General features: G+C 37.7%; 1 protein-coding gene across 1 annotated transcript in view; it reads left to right on the forward strand.

Moving 5' to 3' along the window:
- Nucleotides 1–11,871: 11,871 nt before the first annotated feature.
- MFSD4A (major facilitator superfamily domain containing 4A) overlaps nucleotides 11,872–25,538 on the forward strand; it is a 1,221,833-nt gene continuing 1,208,166 nt past the window's right edge. Inside the window, exon 1 of the mRNA XM_044076823.1 lies at nucleotides 11,872–12,359. Within this exon, the coding sequence (XP_043932758.1) occupies nucleotides 12,109–12,359 (251 nt within the window). The 5' untranslated portion in view covers nucleotides 11,872–12,108. The remainder of the gene's footprint in view (nucleotides 12,360–25,538) is intronic.

Below are 25,538 nucleotides of genomic sequence, written 5' to 3' on the forward strand. Positions count from 1 at the left end.
AGTAGGGTGACATGTATGGACAGGGTTAGCAGATATTATTAAGAAGGAGCAGAATGACAAAGCATGCTAACCCTAATTCTAAGCCTGTTCCTAATCCTAGAGTGTATCTTAACTTTGAACAAGCCTTTAGAAAATATATGTCTTTGCACCTTGCAGATAAAGATCAAGTGTATGTTTTTATGCCTGATCATTACTGATTTCTCTATAATACAAAACAAAGTTCTCTGGTCTTATTTAACAAGTTGCAGTACTACAGGTGTTCCATAATGTCAAGATAAAAAACAAAATTTGTGCCCATAGGTGGGCTGATCCCTTTGACTGGTTTCCTTTAAAAACTGATACTCTGATTTCCCCTCTTCTCCTCATGAATTCATCCAAATTCCTCTAGAAACTCTGTCTGACTTGGACTTAGTAGCCGCCACCTTTAAACGCCATGGGATTTGTACCTGAAGACTAGCTAGCTAGCCATTTATTTTATTTTCTCTTTTGTTTTTGTTAACCATCGTCACAATCCAAGCAAGATGGCAGAGATAACAATTTCATTCAGATATAGTACAGCTACATATTTCATTTCACATTAATATTTAGTTACAATATATATTCCATTAACAAATCATTATTCCGCAGTTTTGTATGATGTGTTACACAATACCAAAAAGGTACAGCATTTAGTCCATATACACATTTAATTATACTCACAATTTGTCCCTATTAGTTGCAAAAATTGCTTGCAGTAGTAGCAGAACATAATTCACACAAGAGTAGGTACCTTTCCCGTTAAAGGGGTAATCACAGTAAACCATACACTACTGGTATTGTCAAAAGCAGCTCAAATATAAGGTCATGCACAGGAAAATCACATAAAATAAACCATGCTTACATGTGTTATGCAACTAAAGTCCTACTTCAGTTCCAGTGATCTAGCCCATAGCCACCATGCTTATGCACTAGAGGACTGGCTCCTCAGACTAAGGTCTTTATGAATTAGGAATAGTTGTACCCTTCGACCATGATAAGACACATAATGAAACATTGGAAAAGTCATTTGAGAGGGACAGCATATCTGAATGGTGCTACACTCACGTTAGAAGCCAAAGCAGAAAGGAAGAGAATCTAATGTGTTATGATACTCTCATAGGTCTGTGACAAGTTTAGGGCCTAATTGTTTTCAGGAATATTGTTTAGCATTGCTATGTGATGACATGTACATGCATCAATATATTTGCCAAGATGCCTGCTAAACATGAGAAGAAGGGACTAACAATATTTCAAGATGAGAGAGACAATGGTTTATAACTATATCCCATTTCTACTATTGTTTATGGAGATCTTAAGGCTGACAGCCTTTGTGAGCATGTTAACCCTCTAATCTGTTCATTCATAGGATCACAGGATCATAGGAGGTTACTAGGTTAATGGCCCTGAGGCCCTTACAAGCCTAGCCAAGAATTTATCCCAAAAAAGAAATTTCAGTCAGCACCTGTCGCCCCTGTCAATGAGGGACACAGGTGGAACCCCTGGGACAAATTTGTGGTATCCCATCCACTGATCAAGGTTGCACTTGAAGAGGGTCAGTGAAGTATTTTGTTTGACATGTATGGGAAGTCTATTCCAGAGACAGGGCAGCCTGTGGGAGACAAACCTGTCTCTCCAGCAGGTTTTGTTGATGTCGCATATTAGATTTATGCCTTTTGAGCAAGTAATATGCAAGGAGTTAGACTTACAGATATGGAGCATCTATAGTAGGGCAGGGTGTGATATTGTCTTGTAGACGAGACACAGATCACCTCTGTGCAATCTTTACTATACTGAGTAGAGTGATAGTAATTTGAGCCTGTCCACACAGGACAGGTGTCAGAGGCCATAGATTCTCTTTGTGAGGTATTTCTGTGGCCCTTCCAGTTGGTGCAGGTGTTTGGAGAGATACATAGCAAATGAGGCATTATTCTCGATTATTGGCCTAATGAGAGAGAAGTACAGAGAGATAATAACCTCCTTTATTCTGGATGCAATCCCTTTACTCATAATATGAACAACGTAAAAGGCTTTTCTGACCACTGCCGCTACATGATGTTCAAATGTGAGATTGTTGTCAACCTGAGTACTCAGGTGTCTCACCACAGGTTATGTGCTTAGGGGGTTGCCGTTGATGTGATAATCAGTAGGGGCTGTGTTTTTGCTGAATGGTATGATAATACATTTTTTGCATTCAACTTAAGGCCATGACTTTGGCGCCAGTCATTTGTTGCTGTGAGACCCTCTTGCAGTATATTTACATAATTTGGGGAGTCAATGGCAGCACCCAACTTACAGTCATCTGCAGATTTGGTCAGCCATAGGCCTTTTGTCTTTGCCTGGACCTCTAAGATGTAGATGCCAAACAGTAGGGGCCCCAGGACAGATCCCTGGGGAACACCACTAGTGACAGGTCTGCTGTCAGAAGTGGAGGCACCTATTTTGACCGTATGGATCCTATCAATGAGCCAGTTGCCCACCCACCTGATGAGATAGGGATTTACACCAAGTTGTGTTAGCTTTTCAATGATGCCCGAGTAGGGGATTGTTGTGTTTGAAGAGTGTCAGGGAGGTACTCTGTTTGATATGTATGGGAAGCCTATACCAGAGATGGGGCAGCCTCTGGGAGACAAACCTGTCTCACCAACAAAACCTGCTGGATAGACAGGTTTGTCTCCCAGAGGCTGCCCTATCTCTGGAATAGACTTCCTATACACGTCAAACAGAGGTATCTCGCTGACCCGCTTCAAGCGCCACATTCCAAACAGGCAAGGCTTTGCATGATCAGGAAAAACTATATATATTTTCCTCAAAACACAGTATGAGTAGAGGGACACATATGATATCATATAATATGTGACCTACTGTTGCAGCCCTTTCTATTAGCTTGTTAAGGACTGGCTGGGTTAAGACAGGCTTGTAGTTTGCAATTGTTTCCCAACTCATTTATTAAAATCGGAGGAGACAAATGCTATTTTTTTTTTGTTTTTTACAAATTATCTAAAATGTATGTGGACAATGAAAAATTAAACACTGCAACAGTTATAGAGATTATGTAGTAGTATGCAGACTTGAGTAATTTTGGTTTCATGTTATCAAGCCATATTTATGGTTAGAGATCAGACTAAGTAGCACTGTTTATTTATAATGGTCCTGAAGAAGGGCATGGTTTATTAATAAGGGGAGGGGCAGTATGATGGGGAACCATGATAAGAGTCAGGAGAGCTCGCAGAGGTGATGACATAAAACATTCCTTCACAGAATAATATCACCATAGGGTGCACAAGGCAAATGAGCTTACAACCATTTATGCCTTGTCAGTACCCACCTTTAATCTAGGACCGTTATAAGGTACACTGTTAACCCCAGTTTATTAAAACGAAATAAACCATACCTACAGAAGAGGATATTTATGTTACAGCAGTAGTAGCAAGGGGAAGACGCAAGAGGAATGAAAGACTTTTGATAACATAAGTTCTCAGCATTTGTAACATATCCAGCAGTTGAGAATTTCTCTCTCTATATATAAGGTTGATACAGTTACTGCCAAAAGAGCTTGACTTGATACCATGGACTGTTTCTAGAAATACATCAGTGTGGACACTTGTTAATATTTATATGGTGCTATAAGCAGCCTTGCAGATTGGAATAATATATTTCACATTCTGGACATACAGTGATTTCACAGCCTGTTAGATAAAGACTTAGAAGCTGGATTATAACCCCTCCCTCAAGTATGATTGAGAATAAACTTATTTGCTAATGTGGTTTTCTGTTCATAACAGAATGTGCAGCTCAGGCATGAATGGTAAGAAACTTGACACTTTTAGCTGTCATTTAAATGGAGAAGTGTTTGTAAAATGAAATCTGTTAAGTAATAAGCTCCTTCGATCAACCGCCTACAGCACTAAAGACAAAATAAGGCCCATAAAAAATGTTTAGCTGCTTTTAAGAGAAACCAGAGGGTCACTGAAATAAAGAAACACTCTTTAGAAAGTCTTATAAAAGAACAGAGAGTAATACTATTCCATGTGAATGAGCAGAAGAGAATGAAGGAAAAAGAATGACATTACTGAGTGTTATCGCAAAGGATAGTATACAGCGTGAAGGTTATGCTGCAAAATAAAATCAGATGAGCAGCATGTCTGGCCCCACAATGAAATGTGGGGTAGAACAATAATAAATCCATACTTGAATGAACTGGATAAATGATAGAAACGTGTGTATGTGTGTTTATATTTATATATATATATATATATATATATATATATATATATATATATATATATATATACACACATACACATATTTTACAGGAGGAGTTATTTAAAAATAAGAAAACATAAACAGAGTCTATAAATTGTAAAGACAGAGGATAGACCAGAGGTGATGAGAATTATTTTTCCAGTCAGCAGGAGCTAGACAAAACAATCTTCCTAAATAGGATATAGTATGAAAAGCTGTATAATTCATAAATGCTTAAGAGAGTGTGCTGTATGGAAAAGTAAGACCTCGTCTAACAGAGAATTGCTGCTTTTCATCAATTATAGAAAGAGGCAGAGTAGATGGACTCAGCAGTCCTTCTCTGCCAATAACTGTTACAAATCTGTGCTGCACTATCACATGAAAAAAGAAGTGAGATATGCTTTTGCGGAATGCAACAGCCAAAAATAGTTACTTATAAAAGCACAGGATTAAAAGCAGAACTATAAATTACTCACCTTAGGGCAAAATCGCATAAGCATACTGTTGCAATGCTGTGCAACAAAGGCAAAATAGTTTAAGAAGGGGAGGAACCATCATAAGTGGCATGACTGTTCAGCCCAGACATTACAATGGTGCTCAGGAGTGCATAATTCTTATTGGCAGCTGTTCATTGGGGTAGCTAGTCTGACACAGGAATGTGGGACGTTACAGCATTAACCACCAATAAAGGCAGTCACAACCAGGGGGTGACAGCACTGACTCCCTGGCAGTATATGCGGTGGGGTACCTAATCTATAGCCAAGCTTGCGTTTATCAAAAGTAGTGGACACTGTTTATTCCATTGTCAAAAGTTTGACTGCAGGTGTAACTGGATTCTGGAACACAAGAAACAGAAAGCCTGCTTCAAACAACAATTATTTCAAACAAAGCTGTTCATGTAGTCTGCCAGTCTAGCAAAGAAAAATTAAATCTCACTGCCAAAACAACAAAGCTACTTACCTGAATGGCTAGCCTACCTGCACAGAAACTCAGCTGTCTCACTCTTACCATACACAAGTTGACAGTAGATCAGGTTAGACCAAGACAGCCAGCCTAAGACAGAGAGAGATAGACTGATAATGATTAATAAGGCATATATATCCTTGGCTGCCACTTATCAGACCAAGTAGCATGACACAAGATCAGAGGATACTCATGGTACTGGCTGGTCAGTCGAGCGAGTCTGAGGCAAAAGCAGCATCCAAGGTGTGGTACCTGATATGCAGGTAAGCTTGCAAAGATCAAATAACAGATATATATTTTTTTCTAACATAAAGCATCTATGACAAGGCACAAGGATCGGTATATGATAATAGGTGCATTTGTCCTCAGTCATTAAAATATTCCTCAGCTGTCTTGATTTAGGAGGGGTGATTGCACTCTAAACAGCACCACACAGCATCACTAGTGAGAGCAGAAACAGTACAGAACAATTACCAGAGCTGTGTCTGCGAGCTCTAAAAATCATTTGAAGGAAACTGCTGCTGAAACTGAAAAGTCAAAATGTCTGGGCAAGGAAAAAGTAAGTGTTTCTGAAACCAGAGTTGAGAGTATTGCTTCTACATAGCACAGTGTATTTTGGACAGTGATTGTAAGTCTGGGAAGCTATTTCATCTAGAACAGATACTGACAGAAAACATACAGGTGATATTGTGTTTACAGATTGCAAGTGACTGAGTTTTCTGGTCTGTCTTCCTGACTGTCATTTAGCCCCTGGAATAGAACTGGACTACCTCATTGTTATGGTAAACCCTGCTTCATAGAATGAGTGGACTGTTACCTCTTGCATGAACTGTTTTTTATAAAACATGCTGCTGAATTTGTTTTGTTTTAAGTTGAATTACTTTTCTTAAATTATAGTTTACCTTGACATTAATAAGGTAAAATTTCAGTTTCAGAACAACCGTTACTGGATAATTTTCTTTGTTTCGACATTTCTAGCATGGTTCTGCTGTTATTCTAAAAAGCAGCTTTCAATTACTGAAAGAGAAACTGCTTACTTTGCCTTCTGCTGCTGAACTGAAGAAGGTAGTTTTTAAAAATAACCAGACTTATTGGGGCTGAATATATCATCATCATACTAAGCTGGACTTAAACTATCCCAATGAGTGTCCAGATAAGCATTGTTTTGTCATATCTCTCACAGGAGACAAAACTAGCTGTTACAACAGCCAGGTAGGGCAAATAGCACCAGGTGCATTAGTTTGGGAATCCCTACCTCAAACAAAAAGAACTACTGCAACTAAAAGCAAATCCGGTCACCTTATCAGCCTATCTAGTGGTAGGAAAATCAACCACGTCCAAACAATATAGCAGCACTTTCTACAAACAAAACTAATCAGTGGAGTAGCCAGCCCTCTGGTGAAAACAGTTAAATGCCTCTACTAAGCTGACAGTATATCAGCATCCCCTTTGCCCATTTTCCTTTCTCACTCCTCCTCCCCGTCACTGTTTTTGTCTCTCTTTACTTCTCATACCCCGTACATCCCTACACTTTCCCTCTCCATTTCCTTTTCCCTTCTGTATTCCTTCCCTTTACCCCTCAGTTTCTGCCTGACCCCGCTTCTTATTCTCCCCTTTTTTCTCTGTCTTCTGCTCTTTTTCCCCTGTCTCTACCCTTCTGTATCTGCCTCTCCCCCGAGCCAACTTCCCTTTGTTCTCCCATTCAACATTGTTAGCTTTAGACATGCTGACTCATACACCCCTCTCTTCATAGCTTCCTTTGACAAATCAGTGGTCTGTGGCATGCAGATCTTTCCCATTTTACCGTCCATGATCTTCATTTCACTGCCTGTCTTGAACCCCAGACCCTTTGCTCATCTCTGGTGTCTCTAAGCTGCTATTTCTGCTCCCTACTCTTCTCTCTCTCCATAACTTAATATCACTTCCTTTTTTCATTGTTCTTATGTCATATGCCCTGTATTTATGATTCATCTCCCTATTCCCTTTCTTTTGGATTAACCAAATTCCTACACTCTTATTTTTGGTACCAATCATTTTCTTTCTTTGCCATGTTCTAACATCTTCTTTACTGTAACACATCCATGTGGTGTTTTTTATATTCTCTATTCTTGCACCCTTATGAAATAATATGATGTATTATCCTTTAGTCTGTATTGTAAACCTGTATATTTTGCGATTTCAGATGAGATTTCAGAATTTCAGACTGAGGCAGCATTTTCTTTTGCTGGACATTATTTTCCATACAATACTCTTGTTTTGCACAGCGTACAGTGTTATATTTTACAGGCTTTTGATTATTTATTTTACTTGCATCATTATCCCTTGCCTCCTTTAATACTTTTAACTGTACTGTCTTAAGTAACCACATCTCATAAAGCATTTATTGTAATAGTTTATAGAACGTAAGCCCTAAAACCCTATACTTATTCTAACAGACACTGCCTCAGGAATTAAATATTATTTACTGACCTAACGTAAGCCCTAAAACCCTATACTTATTCTAACAGACACTGCCTCAGGAATTAAATATTATTTACTGACCTACCCTGCAGTAACACACCCACAGTGACTCAATGCTTTCATATAATTTTTTTCAAGAAGCAGTTGAGTAACAACAAATAGCAAATAAAACATGAACTTGTCCACACCCTTATAGTATACATAGTTTTCCAGAATTTTAACATCAGAAATGCTCATATAATATCAAATCATCACCTTTGTCATTTCTTATTATACACAGTCTATCCCCTTCCTTCCTTTAACTGTATTTATATTCATTAGAATCCAACACTAGATATAACAATCATAGCTTTAATTAACACTGACTCATATTTCTCCTGTCTGTCTGTCGCATTCAGCTCCCTCCTCTAGTTTATTTCTTTTTCATAACCAGGGCCAGATTTATGTATATACCAAACAAGCTACAGTTGAAGGGGTATCTCAAAATTTCAGAATTTTTATTTAATTTGATATAGCTTTATTATAATTAAACATATTAAGGTTTCCATAAGTTAATTTCCTTTTAATAAATGTCCTAAAACTGAATAGTGTAATAACATATTTTAAAGTTCTAATGTAGCAATTTCCCCCCACCCCTCCAAGTCTGCACAGCTTTATTCTTTAGTAACATTTGCCAGATAGGACATCTGCATCTTTGAATAGTTGAGTCTCACCATGCCTAAAATACACATTGTTCATAACCTTACTATTACTGATCTATGTACCACCCATGAATTGTCCATATTAAAATGTATAACATTGTCCCAAATATGTTTTGCTTTAAGTTCCATTGCTAATATACCTGGAAATAATTCCATATTTCAAAACGTCCCTGCATTCCAGTGACCTATTTATGATGTTACTAAACTACCCCCTGCTAGCTACCATACCGTCCAATTAATAGGCCCATGATAACCATGCACAACTTTATCTCTTGATCCAGCGCCTTTGTTTGCCACACTGATATCCCAATGTATTTACCAAAAAAGGGTCTGCCACACCCATAATCATTCCTCACGTTTTCCATGACTTGAATTCTATGATTTGATTAGTCCAACTATTCCTTTTGTTGTCAATCATGGTACAGATTGTCAATCCACTGTTATTATTCTACATGCCAATTTCAGTAGCCTTTTTCTATTTTTGTACATTAGGATTATTATTGTTATTATTCTGCATTGGTGTTTTTGCTTCTTCTTCCTTGACTTCTGTCTTCAAAACTAATACTGCTGCTATCAATATGATTTTGCTTGAAAATGTATCGCCCGTTCGTTGTTTACCCTATACTTCATTCATTATTTTGGTACGGAATGTTCTTTTCTACAATTGTTTTGTTAATGCATGTCATCTTTTTTAATTCTTCTTACCAAGAACTGTTTGATTGTTGATTGCTGTTATACATGTGTTTGTACAAAATGTATATACTATATTGTTTTGTTGTTCTGAAAATGAGGGATTTTCTCCCTGGGGCTTCAGTAAAAAGAGGGGAGGAGGCAAAATAACAGGCACTTAGTGGATGTTTATTATTTCTTTTAAGCTAAAGGGATGCCTAGCTCAGCACAAACTTGTCTGATTCTTTGCACTGCCCATCTATGTTCCCTCGTCTTATTCTTACCCCAATGAAAAGGCAGCTGAAGCAGTGGTGCACATTGTTGGAAGAGACTACCCATATAGTAATCCTCTTAAAAAAAAAAAAACAGTGTTAAATGTTCAGGCAGTTTAAATGCTAGTGTGCCATTGGTATGTAGCTATCTATGTTGTATATTTCCTTGAATCTCACACCTAAACAACAAGCCTTTATCCTACCATTTGTAAAATGGAATAATCCAAAAACATATTCTAGACAGGTCTTTCACAAAATACACCATTTTGTTTACTTCAAATGAAGAGAAGGATTTTCCTATGTTTCTTTCCCATCTTTGTTGGCCTGATTGATGTACTACACATCTTTTGGTGTGTGTGTGTGTGTGTGTGTGTGTGTGTGTGTGTGTGTGTGTGTGTATCTATATATATATATATATATATATATATATATATATATATATATATATATACATGCACACACACACACACACATGTATTGTCTATTTGCATTATCCTTTGCCTCCATCACTAACTTACTTCAAAGCCTTAGTAACAAGTTTGCCACTTTATCCACTTCTCTCTACAGAACGAACAACAGTAGGGAAGGTGAAGGACAAGTGAAAGGTTGGCTGGATAGATTAATAAAGGCATGCAAGGGAAAAGACAGTCCAAGCTTAACAAAGAGCAAGTACTTTTCCTTGTGAGCAATTGATCAAACTTCCCATCCCAGTCCACCCCTCCTGAAATCAATGCCTAAAAAGATACAAACAAGTGTGCAAGCTACAGAGTGAAAACAGAAAAAGTCAATGCCTGTTGGATACAGGAAGGATTTATTTTGCAGCATGAGTGATTGCCCTTGGGGTTAAAAAATAATTTCGGGAAGGTTACCAGGCTGTCATAGTAATGTTGTGGGCAGTTATTCCAAGGAGGACTGTTAGTGGGGGTACAGAGCAGGACTGTCCTTACCAAGGAAAGGAGGAAGGGATTTCCCTGGGGCAGGTATGGGACTACTGAGCCAGTCTCCCCTAACAGATTACAAGCAGTTCAGGATGTGTTGATGCTTTCTGGACATTGAATATAACATGTAATAAGGGGAATATGGAATAATATGGCAGGATACCAACATGCAGTCCTCCTTAGGTAGAAAAGTTTGAGAAGACTCCTTAGCATCCTGCATGACACACATCTTAACTGAAACAATGATCTGACTGATTTGTTTCATGAATCTAAATGATTTAATAAGCACGTCTGTGGCCATTTAAACACCATTTTGAATGTGATGTATTGTATTATAGCATATGCCGTATAAGACAGTGTGACATTAGAACTCAGTATGAGATGTGTAAAGGTAATATGGACTACAACTTGAAGGTATTATATAATGCAAACATTTGAGATGTTGGAGAACGTTTCAGAACAATGTCCTCTCCCAGCCAAAGTTTATCTATCTCTCGTCTGCAGAATAGACATCGCTGTGCATCTTTAAAACTCCCACACTTTGTGTCCTCCTCAAGCCATCTGCAATATGATATATAAACAACCAACGTGTTTAACTCTGTCTCTCTCATTACTTCCTGATCATTCAGTCTTTAGAATACTAAATATAGTCTCCCCATAGATCTGTATCCCATCACAGTATCAGGGGAAGCTGCTTACTTTATACTTAAATTCTCTTTTGTCCGGGCTGTGGCTGAGAAATAATGCCAGTGGTAGTAGCAAACCCGGCAGTAGCCCACTTCTTTTACCTTATGTACGCCAAACAAAACAAAGACAAAGTTTTTAAAACTAGGATATTTTGCAAGGAAACCCGTGTGTAAAATATCGACTAGACTTCGTCTCCACAAGACTTGCTTGACAAAAACAAGATCGACTTACACACACACATCCCCCGGCCTTCTACACTGTCTGTTGGGGCTCTTGGTTTCGAGTCTCAAATGAAGTGACTACGATAGACAAAATTACACTTGCAGGTATTGTTTGGCACCCCATATTACCAAATGTATAGCTATATATTGCGGCCCTTGCGGTCACACTCTCTCTCTCTCCCTCTCTCTGTAGATATATACACATACATATGGTACCACCTGTCCCACTTTGCGAGGGACAGTCCCTCTTTGGCCAGTTGTGTCCTGCAATAAAAATGGCAAATGTCCTGAGATTTTAGGACAAAATTATTTCCTATATTTTATGTAATAGTTGCATAAAACAGTTATTCTGAATCTGAAACACCTAAATGTTATAAGAAACAGAATAAGGAACTAAAATGCACCAAGAGTAATCTTTTACTTAGGCAAAAAAGTGAAGTACTGGCCGTGGGTATGTTTTGGCCTGCAAATCTGGCGTTTGTACCAAAAATGTCCCACTCTGGACGTTTGAAAAGGTGGCAACCTATACATACAAATATGTTCGTTGTCGGCTCGTGTGCTTGACCACCTCGCCACTACTGCTCTTCAGTTTTTACTGCCTTTTCAAATTTAACAATGGTGCTGCTAAAGACTTGCTGCTCCGTGTGTTTACTCCCAGTCTTGCCGCTCCCAGGGAAGGTCCGGTTGTAGTACAATTGCTAGGCGGAGCTTAAGGGAAACCCTCCAGATCCGTCGGCTACAGGTTGGAGGCGCGACGCTTTCTTTTCGCATATACTGTCGTGCTACCAGTACCAGCCCAAAGAGAAGGAGTGACAAGAAGTTGAAAGTATCCGTGCGTTGTGTATGAGAGAGATTAGAGAGTGAATTAGAGCCATAACGTTTATACACAAGCTGAAGTCGGTGTGGAGCGATTCACTTTTGGATCCCCTGCTGTGGCATGTGCCCGACCTCCACAGTAGCTATGTGGGATGAACGGGTCTCGAACCTATTCCGCCGTAACCTGCAGTCCACCCTTACCTACTGGAGCGTCTTTTTCAGTTTTGGTCTATGTATCGCATTTTTGGGACCCACCGTGCTTGATCTGCGTTGCCAGACTCACAGCTCCCTGTCTCAGATCGCCTGGGTCTTTTTCTCCCAACAGTTCTGCCTTTTAGCTGGCAGTTGTCTGGGGGGCTTCTTCAATAAAACGTGAGTCTTGTTATTACTGTTTGGGTAAAATACCGAAGGGACTTATTATGCACTGCATTCTGTTTGTAGTTGTAACCGTATAAACAGTATTTGTTGCGTAAAGCTGTGACTTATAACTTGTGAACTATATCAGCGGAATGTGTTGTGGGGTAAGTGGGAATAGTTCCAACAGAAAAAGAATTGTTTAAGAAAAGCCGGTAATTGTCAGAAGCACTAAAATCTCCCATTAACGTCTTTCACCTGTTCCTGATTTTGCATTCGGGTTTCCTTTTAACATTCTCTTATTAAGTGTGCTGTTATGGCAGAAGCCGTTAAATGATGGCTGTAGTGAACTTCTAGAGTTATTTCATTTAGTACTACTAGAAATTAAAAGGCAGAAAGGGATATCCCCGTCGTGTTTGTTGACACTGATGACTGTTTTTGTTGTTAACAAATCTGGTTTTACTATGCTGGACCACTGCGCGTGGCTGTGGGATAAATTGGTGATGACCCTCCCCGTGATCAGGTGTCAAACTGTTGCACGTTCTGCGGATGTGGAGTTGCTATGGGTGCTGTCACTGGACTGTTTTTTTTTTTTTTGTGTGTTATAAACAACTCTCCTGTGTTTAAAGGAAAGACATACGGTTCCATATGTTTATCAATCTATGTATGTACAAGCTTTGCGTTATTCGCTTTTGGGAATGTATGGAACACCGCAACATCACTACTCGTTACCTTGTTAGAAAGAATATTCAGTACTTAGAATAATAAAATGCTATGTGCCCTAATGAAATTGTCACTTTTTTTTTACAAATTTAAATGACAAATAATACTCTATCATATTTTAAACACTATTAGCTTCCTCTTTCGAGTTGTTAGTGTATTCCACGTCTTACCAACTTGTTCCATGTTATTAGATGCAGTGTTTCACGTTTTGGAGATCGTAGGTTGAGAGCCATGCAGTCTGTAAAGCATACACCACCTTAATTTTTACAAGTAGTTGTGTACATCAGGCAGTATTTGGTGCTTATTTTACCTCCTGCTTGGAAAGTCAAGGTCACTCTAAACTATATCTTATATTGTGAAAGATACTCTTCAGAGTAACAAAATACCCTTTCCCTCATTGAAAGGTTTGTCAAATTCCTTGATAAGATTTTTAAATAAACATTTCTGGGAAACAATATTGAAAAACCTAATTAATGAAAAAAAATATGAAAAACGGTTCTTAGTGAAATTCTTACCTTAGTCCTACACATACTTGTTCCACTTTCTGAGATGCAATTGTTCCACAGTTTTAAGATGGAAGTATTATTGTTATTTTTAATAAATGAATAAACTACAGTCATTGTGAGCATTTGAAGACCCAAGCTTGTGGATTTTTGTAGCAGTTTACTTTCCTTATTTGACATAGTTTCTGACTATTTAGGGTACCAAATTTTCTTTTTTTTTTTTTTTTTAGAATGTTGCATGTAGTAAAGGTGACCTGAAAGTTTTACATGTCTAAGAATTGTGGTAGCTCCATTTATTGATTTGAATAGCTTAGTGTGCTGATCCAAGAACCCTTTTCAGTTATGCCATAGACTGTCTTGCTGCTATTGCAAACTGTATATAAAGGATAAGGTATGAATGCCTTAAATAAAATGCACCAAGCTTGGATGAAATCCGCTTACAATCTTTTTCATTAGTTTGTTATGCATTTCCATTAGTTTGTTATTCAAATCCAAGTTTGTTTCATTTAAATTCAGAATTTGAGTCTAAACCTTCTATTCATTTGGACTGGTGTGGTCCATGAAATGTTAGTCTCTGAAATGATTGGAACAAAGTACTTTATTCTGTTATGTATGGCTGATTTTAAATAGTGCAATCAGTTTAAGTCATTGGGCTAGTGCCAGACTCTCTCTCTTTTTTTGAACCTGATCAGCTTTTATCTGCTTTCGTTAAGTAGGTTGAATATTGTTCATATGCAATTATTGTGGAAATTTGCATGCACACAAGGTTCTGAGGAAGGAAAAAATACTTTTCTATGGGTGTTGGCATTCTGTGCCGTGCATTGTAGGAGCAGACAAACAAGCCTGACCCGAAGGAGGTTGCTAGGCACAGGCTTTGTAATGTGAATCTATTCAAACAGTTTTTTAGATGTCTGTAGAATTTTAGAATTCTGGTTAGGTAAATAACTGAAAAATCTTTTTTGTAAGAAAATATGCATTTGTTCATTATGTATTTGCAAGTTATGTGGAGTAGTGATTTTTTTCTCCTTTTTTCTTTTGAAAAAATATTAAACATACCTCTTTCGGATATTATATTTCTGTCCTTTGTCCTCCTTTTTTTTTTTTTTTCTGCTCCGTGCTGTTCATTCATCCTTCAATGGAGTAGACAGACTGTCCATAGACTTTTTTCAGTCACAACCTAGGCAGAAAGGCAAAGAAACACGCAGCATATCTGTACAGATTTTACAGAGTAATTAGCAAGCAGCATATTCATTGGTATGTGCAGGAAATGACATACAAAGGAACTGATATTACTAACGTATAATGCCTAGCATTTGTACAGTCTGCAATGGATTCGCTACCATTTTCTCCTAACGGAACTTTAATCTTTTTTATACTGCAATTTGTACGGTAATTAGTTAGTACAGTGAGTGTGGAGAAAGTAGTGAACTGGAAATGGTATGGGAACATAGTTTTGCATTTTTTTTTTTTATGAATACTGTATTCATGCTTGCAATCCAGGCCCCTCCTGAGTATCTAATATTACCGTTCTTCTTTTCCTTGGTAACTGTGGTTTGCGTACATTTTTTTTTTTTATCTTTAAAAAGGCTGCTTTATGCTTTGTCCCTCCTGTCACACTAGTGTTACTATCTAAGCATTTGCCTTTGGATGGAAATAAACATTCACACGTGCTTGGGTACCATACATACACTTGAACCAGAATAAAAAGGCTGCAAACATATGCTTATGAGACCAGTTAGTACTGAATGCTAATCAAAGCAAAAAGGCTAAATCAAGATAACCATGTCACTTAGAATCAGTAGGTGTGTGCAAGGGGCAAGACTTGGAAGAAACCAATCAGGTCAATGCAGTAATCATCATCTCTTGAAAATAAAGAAGCAGTCCCTGGAAATCCTGAAATTGAACTCCCAAAAAACTCATCCACAACAAATAACTGAAGGGGTTTGCAAAACCAATTCCTTAGCACATCCAAACTTTGGCCTCTTATCCTGCCTACCTAAGCAGTAAAACATCCAAAAGATGACCACTCCATCAGGTCTCCAAGCTATCAGGTGTGGGTGTAGTCCACCAGAATGAAGAAAGACAATTTGTTTGATCCTGTGCCTCCTTCCACCAGGCTTCTATAGAGTTTAGCCTTCCAAGATTTCTGTTCATTTGAGTTACATGGCTATAACACCCTATCTTAATTTTTCTCTAATACTTGATGGGAAGAGCAAAAACATAAAATATCTTTGGGGGGGGGACAAGAAATTCCTTCCTTCTGCTCCCGCTTAGTGTGATTATCCTTGCTAGCCAATAAGGTTGTAGCCTTCTTGAGTTGCACTCCTCTTTGCTTTTTATGTTAAAAGGGTAGGTAACTTTTTTCACTTGCTTAGTTATTTTAACTCCAATTCTGTTTAAGTATATAAAAAGTCCAATATTAATAATGTACACCTTTTTTAACTTTCCACTTGACCATGCTGTAAGTATTTCAAGTAGTGCTGCATATGATTGCTGTCCTGATGATTTCCCAGTTATTACTTGCTGTGGCTTCACAGCCAGATCACTATGCTGAACATGATGGCATCCCAGGAAGCATATACTAAGAGTGTCCCTAAGAGGAAAGAACACATTCTTGTATGGCTCACTTCAGTTCTTCCTTAACCGTTTTTAAGTTGGGGGGAGGGGGCAAAGGAAATGGGCTATTAGTGGGTTTCTAAAAGTACTTTTTCATTGGCTGCAATCAACTCATGAAACAGTTTACTGGAATGGTGGAAAGGGAATACACATAGACATTCAAGACAGAGTGGGACAGATAAAGAAAGAAGAGAGAGAGCATACTAAATGCAGTTAAGGGGTGAAGTTGATGGGCTTATTTCTTCCTAGTATCAAACAAACATATTATGAAAGTTGAATGCAAGCTTGTAAGCTTTGGAAGTTTTCAGGCTTTCAGTAGTTCAACCAGTTTTTGAACTCTGAGAGAGGGCAGCAGAAGCATCCCATTCCCTCCAATCCATTTGAAAGAACAACAGCATGCAAAGGTGATAGCTGAATGGCCGTGTATGGAACATGGGCAACATGCACTGTCCTACCACCAGGGTTATATTCCTTTTTAATCTTTTGTTCTCTGGTACAAGATATCACAATCATGTACAACATGCATGTCTTCGTCTATGTATATCTACAGTGTAAAAGTATCTCGTCTGACATTCTGGCATTTTTAATTTCTCCAAGGTTTTTGGGTTTCTTCAAATACCATGACAGGAATGGACCCCGTTCCTAAGTCAAAGTGTGATTAAAGTTCATGAAATTAGTATTGTTTCACTCTTTTTGATGTCAGCCAAAAGTGCTCTTCGCAGCACCCGCTATGTGCCTAGTAATGACTCATTCTGCAATTTGTATGGTGTTACATTAATTGATAACATATCTAAATATGATTGTAAATTCTTTTTTATAAGACCCATTGCTCCTACTACTATTGGAACTGTCTGGACATCTTTCTTCCACATGGCTCTCATTTCTGCCTGCAGATCCAGGTATTTTATGACTTTGTGTCTCTCTGTATGGAAGACACTAGTCACTGGGTGTGGCGATTTCAATAATCAATGCTACTTTTGTCTTCTTTTCTTGGACCACTATATCTGGTTTTCTAGCATCTATCTTTTGAATTGTTGGTATTGGGTGATCCCATATGATGTAAACTTCATCATTTTCTATGATTCTTTGTGGCTCATGTTTCCAGCCACTTTGTTACCATAATGTTTACACACTCTCCAGTGTAACAGTCTTGCCACATTATTATGCCTTTCAGTATACAGTCTTTCTGCCATTAGTGTGTCGCAACCAGCAACATGGTGTGTGACTGTTTCCAATTCAGCTTTACAAAATGTACGTATGTCTTTTTCTCCCACATGTTCAATTGACTTTGTAAACCAGCGTGTACGTAGCCCACTATCTTGGGCTGCCAATATTAACCTTTCATTTCTTGGTTTGAATTTGCCTCTCCTTAACCATTCCTGCATTTTGTTCTTGGATCAACATCAGGCTCTTCTAGAAGTTTTCTATATTTGCAACTATATTTTTTTTTTTTTTTCTACATTTCTTGCCTTGTCATCTTCTCCTTCACCTTATAGACTTTCTTTCGTTTTTTGGCACATTCAGCTGCACCTGGTTTTTATCCACTTCTGGTTTGATTTCCATTCCTGCTTGACATCAATATGCTTTTGTTAAATTAAGCAGAGACGTCATCTTAGATTTATTCTCCTCATGTTTCAAAACTTTCATTACATTTTGTATCTTGTGAGGTCAGTAAATATGTATGGAGTCCCACGATTGCAGATCTATACATAGAATCAATTTCAAGGAGGCCCATTCCTCCTTCAGAACGGGAAATTTCAAGGAGGCCCATTCCTCCTCCAGAACGGGAAATGTATATAATCTTGGTATACACTGATTTTTATAAATCATTTGGTAAGCATGAAGTATCCTTCTTGTTTTAATATCCAATCTATCCAAAAGCCAGTCAACTCACTCCAAAACTATAAGTTAGGACAGGAAGAGCAAATTGATTTATAGCTTGGATTTTGTTCCTAGATGGCAATGCTGTTTTCAGGATTAATTTAAGTCTGCTAAAGTACTCCTTTACTGAGTTTTATTCACATTTGTTCATGTTTTATTGCTGATCCTTCATTAATTCCCAAGTATTTATACACTCTCTCTTGCTCAAGTTCTTTTATATTACATTATTGTCCCAAACTGATGTTTTCCTTTTTTTAAAGGTTGCTTTTGCACATTTATCAAGACCAAATGACATTCCAGTATCATCTGAAAAAGTTTTGACAACCTGCAACTGTGCTTTCAGTTCTTCACCTGATGTGCTATACAGTTTTAAATCATCGACAAAGAGAAGATGTGAAGTCATTAGACTCTGTTGTTTTCTGGGAGCCAAATTGTAGCCATGGCCTAAGCTGTTAAGTAAGCAGCTTAATTGATTAATTTCAAGGCAGCATAGCAACGGTGATAGTCACCCTGGAATATCTCCCTTTGAATTTTTATCCCTGGGATAATAATCTGTCCTTTATCATGGCTTAATTGCAAAGTGGTCTGCCACTGTTTCATGGTTACTGTAATATAGCCAATCAGTGTAGGGTGTATCTTTTATACATTTGTAAGCACTCTTTTTTTTATCTATGAATGTGGAATGCTATCAAATGCTTTTTTGTAGTCAATCCATGCCATGCTTAGATTCTTCCCCTTCTTACAGTTCTCCACTATAACTTTGTTTAACAATAAATGATCCTTTGTTCCATATGACTTTATTTTATTCCCCTTTTGTTCTACTGCCATAATTGAGTTTTCTTCTAAATTACTATAACTTCTATCGGCGTCAATTCCCGTGTATAGTTTATATGTCATTGGAAGACAAGTTATCGGCCTATAATTTTTAGGGTAGTTTGCAGGTTCACTCTTAAGAGCATTGTTTTTCCTGTTGTTAACCAGTGTGTGTTCGGGGTTTGCATATAAATAGTTCTTACCCCAAATCCTCGTGCAAAGAAGTTAATACTTCAAGTCAAAAGTTAGGTACTGCATCTGGGCTTGCAGTTTTCCAGTAGAGTCTTTTCTCAACTTTGTTTCAATCTCTCTGGCTGTTATTTCATCCCATTTCATATCCTGTACCTTTTAAACTTCTTATTCTTTCTTTTACTTTTTCTATCCATTTAGCATCTTTATGTTCCACAGGATCTTCATAGATACTTCTCCAAAATGTATCTACTTCCTCTTTTTTGGCGGTCTTTCAATTCCTTTTACCTTATTTCCCAATTCTCTATAAAACCTTTTTGGACATCAGTAAATTGCTTATTTTGTGCTTTTCCCTTATATTTATCTTTGTATCTTCTAAGTCTTTCTGCCTTTTTGAAATTTTTAGTTTATCTCCAATAGTGCATAATAGATCCTGGTCTGCTCTAATACTGTGCATTGCTTTTATCACATCTATCTGTCTTAGTATTTTTGTTGATCTATTCCCTCTTCTGTAATGTTCTAACAATGACACTTCTTGTCTTGGCTGCTTTATAGTTTTCTCTATTCAATATTTCCATGATGGTATTCGCTTTCTCCCCCTCTTTTTCCTCACTACCCTGTGTTCCTGTGGAAGAACTTTATCAGTTATTAATTTAGCAGCACAGTAAAATATTCTGTTTACTTCTGTTATGTCACATGGATCTCTATGGACAGTCCTAATTACTGTGTTCGTTTATCAAGCTTCTGACTTTTCTGCGGTTTTATTAACCTTCTGCAGTCTATTTCTGTCATTGATCTTGATACATCTGTCTTTGCCTATTAAATCAAGCAACTCTTCTTTTAACTAATTTTCTTCTATACTGAGGGTACATCCCTCGTCTTCCATTTTTCCTGTGGGCATTCTGTAGAAAGTTCAATAGAATCTTCCTGTGGTGCCTTCTCTTCAATTTCATCCTGTGCTGTCTGTTGCTGTGTCATATGGGAACTCACTGGCCTATCACTCCTCAACATTGACTGCATCAGAGTTTCCACCGTTTCCTGTACCTTTCCTTGCTGTCTAGCTTCAAATGAACGTTTATATTGGTTTCCTGTGGAAGGCTCCAAAATATCTTGATATGGCACCTGACCAGTTGCTTCCTGTTCCACTGGTTTCCCCTCAATTTGGATATACATTGCTCTATCCTGTTCTGGTGCTTTCTGTATTCGATTTTACTACACTGAGTCCTGCTCTTTGCAGCTGTTCCATAACCTCAATTTCTATTTCTTTGACTTCTCCATTACTAATCTCTTTTGATACATTTCCTCTTGGTCTTCTTATTTTACATATTGTAAAGTTTTCCATATCCGGATTCCTTTCCCTATATTTTTCTTCAAATATCTTTGGTGCTGCTCTTTTTGTATTGGTTAGTTTTGCTTTCTCCTTTGCATAAATATTACACCATATTAAATCTCTTTTCCTTTCCCATGTCCATATTTCTTCTTCACATGTCTCCTGATCTTCTTGCTTTTCCGTATTCTGGGGACTCACTCCATCATGCTGTGATGTAGTCTGTTTTAGACCTTCCACATTTAAATCCTTCACTTTGCAGGCACTCCATAACTTCAACTTCTATTTTTTTAACTTCTGTTTTACTAATCGTCTTTTCTAAATTACATCTTTGTGCTATTAATCTTTTTATTGTGAAATTTTCTATATCTGGATACCTTTGCCTGTATTTCTGTTCAAATAGCTTTGAGACTGCCTTCTATATATTAGTTAACTTGGCTTTCTTCTTTGCATAAATATTGCACCATATCAAATCTCCCTTTCTTTTTCATATTTTTAAATATCTCTCGGTTTTGTTGTTTTATTTTTTTTTCACTTCCTCAGATGCTTCTTTTTCCAAACAGATCAAAAATTTCTTGATCTATATACTGTTTTTCAAAAATCTTTTGTATTAATGAACACATTTTTATTTGAAGCTTCTGACAGTTTTTCCTGCGGAAGTAATTTTCTTTCCTCTAATTTCCCTCTTAATCGTTTTGTATATCTTTTGTGTCTGGAAATTCTGGGGTTTTTACATAATAGTAACAATACATAATTTCTTTCTTATCCTCAATAGTCCACTCTATCGTCTTTATGGCTCCTCTTTGGCCAATCAATTTTTGTCGTTTTTGTGGACTGCTACTTCTTTCTACAACAGGGGGGCCATCCTCCCTCTGAGCCTGGCCCCATTTTAGGACTGCTCTGTATTTTGAGGATTCTACACGGTCAATTTTTCCAGTCCTGGCACCAGTGCGCCAACCAGGATTGGGCACTTTTTATCCTGGGTCTTGTGCACCCAGCCATCTTTTTTTTTTTTTTCCATGATGATATATGCTATATAAATACAGTCTATATGACAGTGTCGCCTTGGTGAGATTTTGTGAAAAACAGGGTCCACCTCGAGAAGGTACTCACCGGGACTTGAGGTTGAATTTAATTTAAGCACTACTACTCTCCTTTGCTTGCTGAATTTTCATCTCTCCATCCTCTGTGGAGCCTCCTGTGGCCATCCAAGTGGTAAATGAGATAGCTGTTAAAGCATTCTACAAACAAATATTGGCCTCCTTGTGAGACTCTGTCCTAGACAGGGATATGCTTTTTCTTGCTACTGATTATTTCCAGTCAGTCTCAGCCATCCCTTAAATTTGGAGATGTTCCATGTCCAGTAACATTACTCCACTTTGCTCAGGTAGTCTTTGCAAATAAATATTGTTTTGTGATCAGCTTTTTGAACATTTTATACATTGTTTTAAATGTTACACCACTGTACAAATCATGAAATATTTAAAAAATGCAGATGCTTTTAGGTGTATCATCACAAAGTGAGCTGTCCTAGTTTGTCAGCTTATAGTGTTATCTGTTGTAATAAAATGTTGCATTGTCTGCCACACCCAGAAGTATGTGATAAGCAGGTACAGCAGGGTCATGAATATTAAGCAGTTACTGTATCAAGCTATTACGTTTTTAAGTTCTTGCCACCCCTTTCCATGTAATGACCCAAAGCAAGTCACATTAAATGTCCAGATGCTTCCAGGTCAGCAGAGAAACAATATCTCTTATTTTCAGTGGCCTACTTTACAACTCTTGATTAAATGATTTGGTAAATAAAGCTGCTGAACTCTATCTGACAATAAAGTAAACTTTTTATCGCTGTCATCTTAGTCAGTGTTGATGAGATGGCAACCTGGGTTGCAGCAATTCTTAGTTTAGCAGGGCAGTGGTATTTCCTTCCAAGTGAGGCCATTTCTGCTCTCCTTCTAGGCACTAGGCAGTATAGGCTTAAAGTCACTGTCTGCTTCCCATTTTTGTATGTCTCACAGTAACTTGACCTTGAAATAAGATTATACACTGATTTTTTTTTCCCCACTTTCAATGGGAAATTCCAGTACGACATTTGATTGTTCATTTCATAAGTTATCTATTAACTGTGAAGTTTTATATTAGAACACATTTGTTGTGATAGGACTTGCAAGTGACCTTCTAGAATACTCACTTTTTTGGAACAGACTTCTAATTTACTCTGCAGACATGTGGCAGGAAGCAGATCATCGCACAGTTTTTGACTTCTGATGAACAAAACTACTTGTTTATAGAAATGGAAGTTGACCTTTCATGCAACTGTTAGATAACCTTATTAGCAATGATATGAGATGTTGAATCACAAAATCATAACTTTAGAAATGACTAACATTTTTCACTTTTAAGGAATAACTTGACTATGAGTTTTATGGGTTCTGTAAGCCCCTAACCTGCTAGTACATTTTAGTGTGTAAAATGTTTATTTTTTTTAGGAAAGATAAATTGTAGCTGATGGAGCCTGCATGAAGTCATGAAGCCTGGAACCCTTCTTAGCCTAGAAAGGGATTCATTACTGTTACTGTTTGTAGGACTTGTTTTCTCCCTGCCAGCACTGTTGCTGGTATCTCTCCTTTCATTTGCTCATGGTTGCTATTTTTGCTCTTCTGTGCCACTTTGCTTACCCAAATGTCAGTTTAGACTTATTATACCTAATTTTGTGCTTCACATTCTGAAGCTCCGTTTTTCCCATTTATTAATTATTTTGACACTCCTACAAAGATAACAACATCCATTGTTTGGGCAACCTCCCTTCTACCTTTGGTAGTATATAAAAACAGAAGGTTGCAACACTGGAAGTTAGAAAAACTATAGCCATTTCAATGTATTACAGTTCTGTTCAAAGTGCTTCTCAGCATTTTATATTTTAGACTGTTTTATAGTGTACAACTGTACTACATGATGTTTCATTTGCCATATTGTTTCCTATGGATACATGGGGAAAGCGTATCCCCAGATACAATATAAGATTAAAATGCATACTGCATGTATAAATATTTATAAGCTGTGTTTTTCCTCTCTTCCAACTGTATGAGCCTGTTATGTTCTCATCCTTCTTAGGATTTTACACTGTGAACCTCCCCAAACAAGGTATTTATCATAATCCTACAGTAGTTCCCATGAGCCATGCTGTATGTCTTTTAACCTGTAGTGGTTCACATGACTGCAGTGGTTCCCATGAGCCATGCTGTATGTCTTTTAACCTGCAGCGGTTCCCATGAGCCGTGCTGTATGTCTTTTAACCTGCAGCGGTTCCCATGAGCCGTGCTGTATGTCTTTTAACCTGCAGCGGTTCCCATGAGCCATGCTGTATGTCTCTTGATCAAACTCTTCATTCTCACCTTTTTTATATTCTTTAGCTGTGGTTTCTCTTACTGTGCTCTTTTCCTTATCTGCACAATGTGTTTCACATTCTTCTGTCTAGTAAGTTTTTTTCTCTTTTTGTATACTATTGTATCTCATGTAGGGTTTTGTCCTTTCCATCGGTTTCATTGCTGACATTCCCAGGTCATTATAACAAACACCCTATTTTACCTAGTATTATGCAGAATTCTTCGAATATGGTGTCCTTTTAAACATGATTTGGTATCAGAAAATGCTCAAGAAACTAGTCTTATAAAGTGATAAACCATGGAGTTTGTAGTTCTCTAACTTTGACAGTATGCTATATGTGATCAGTGCATGGTGGTCAGTCTGGGAAGCATGAGCTGCACATGCCCTAAACAACTGGCAAAGTAATGTTGAGTACCCGAAGGTGGTGTAGTACCTGAGCAGTTGCAGTTGCCACCCAAATACAGGAGGTCTGCTGAGCAGGAACTGCCATATGTTTGTTAACATCATTTACAGACATTATAAAAATTAACGACTTGCAAAATTCAATTTGAGACTTTGAAGGTAAGGAGTAATGCCAATGTGTAGAGGAGTGTATGCTGAGTAGTTCTGTTCTGCCTTGTACCTTATAGTGCTAAAAATATGAACATTTAGTCTGGATTGTCAATTGATTTTTCAGAAGGCTTGGGATTCAGGGAAGGGAAATTAGAAGGCACCTTTCTGGCACTCTGTATAAGCAATTTACTAAATGAGCAAACAAAACCGGTTTCCTATTTATACCAGTTCTTGCGATTTTTAATGTGAGTGTAAACTTGAAATAAACTTAGCCCATTTAAGTACATGTTGATTACCTCAGGACTGACACTGATAGCTTTAAACTTCCCTCCTTCCACAGTGTGAAAGTGTTCCCCAATGTGTCTTTTATCTTTTGGTAGGTTTTTTCTTCCACATAAGCTACAAGCAAAGGCACCATATACAGCACGTCACCCCTTGACAAAAACATTGTATAATCTGGTGTTGGAAACTTTATTTTTCATATAAAATGTTCAGGGTTTGCACTTTTACAGCTAAAGACTAACCCCCCCACCACCACCACCATCCATTGGTATCTTGTATCGGTAGAGTTAAGTCCATTTCAAGTAAGAAGGTGCAACCCAATTACATATTGTTCATCAATTGAGAGGGGAGAGTCTCTCTCTCTGTCTCTCTCTCTCTGTCTCTCTCTCTCTGTCTCTCTCTCTCTCTCTCTCTCTCTCTCTCAGTAGAAGAGCCTACTTATCTTAAGTCAATGAGCCCGAAAGTACAATGGAGCACAATTGTAAAGTCTGTCCTTGTAGAATTGGCAGTATTTTAACTGGTAAATGTTGAAAGTTGCTTATTTGAGTCAAAGTTTTAGGTCACATTTATGTATGGCCAGATCTACTCTTACCATTCGGTAATGGCATCCCTTCTACCGAATATTCTGTAACTTTTTAAGCCTAACCAGAATGCATTTATAGCCTTGTCTAAAACTTGGATACACAGTTTCTGTCCTATGACCCAAACTCTTCCTCAGAAGATGAATGCATAATATTTTAATATAATTTTAGGTCTGAATATAAAAAGGCTATTCATAATAAACATAGCTGTTAAATGTATGTGCAAATTATTGTTAGCTTCTCTGTAAAGGTTTTCACTGATTTCTTTGTAGCCATCCAAGTTAGAAAAATTGTAAGTAATCAATAAATTTAACAAATCTGTGAAAATATTCTACATACTCAG

This window comes from Protopterus annectens, chromosome 7.part0 (assembly GCF_019279795.1).
Source record: "Protopterus annectens isolate FY-2018-M chromosome 7.part0, PAN1.0, whole genome shotgun sequence".
In the NCBI taxonomy this organism is placed as follows: Eukaryota; Metazoa; Chordata; order Ceratodontiformes; family Protopteridae; genus Protopterus; species Protopterus annectens.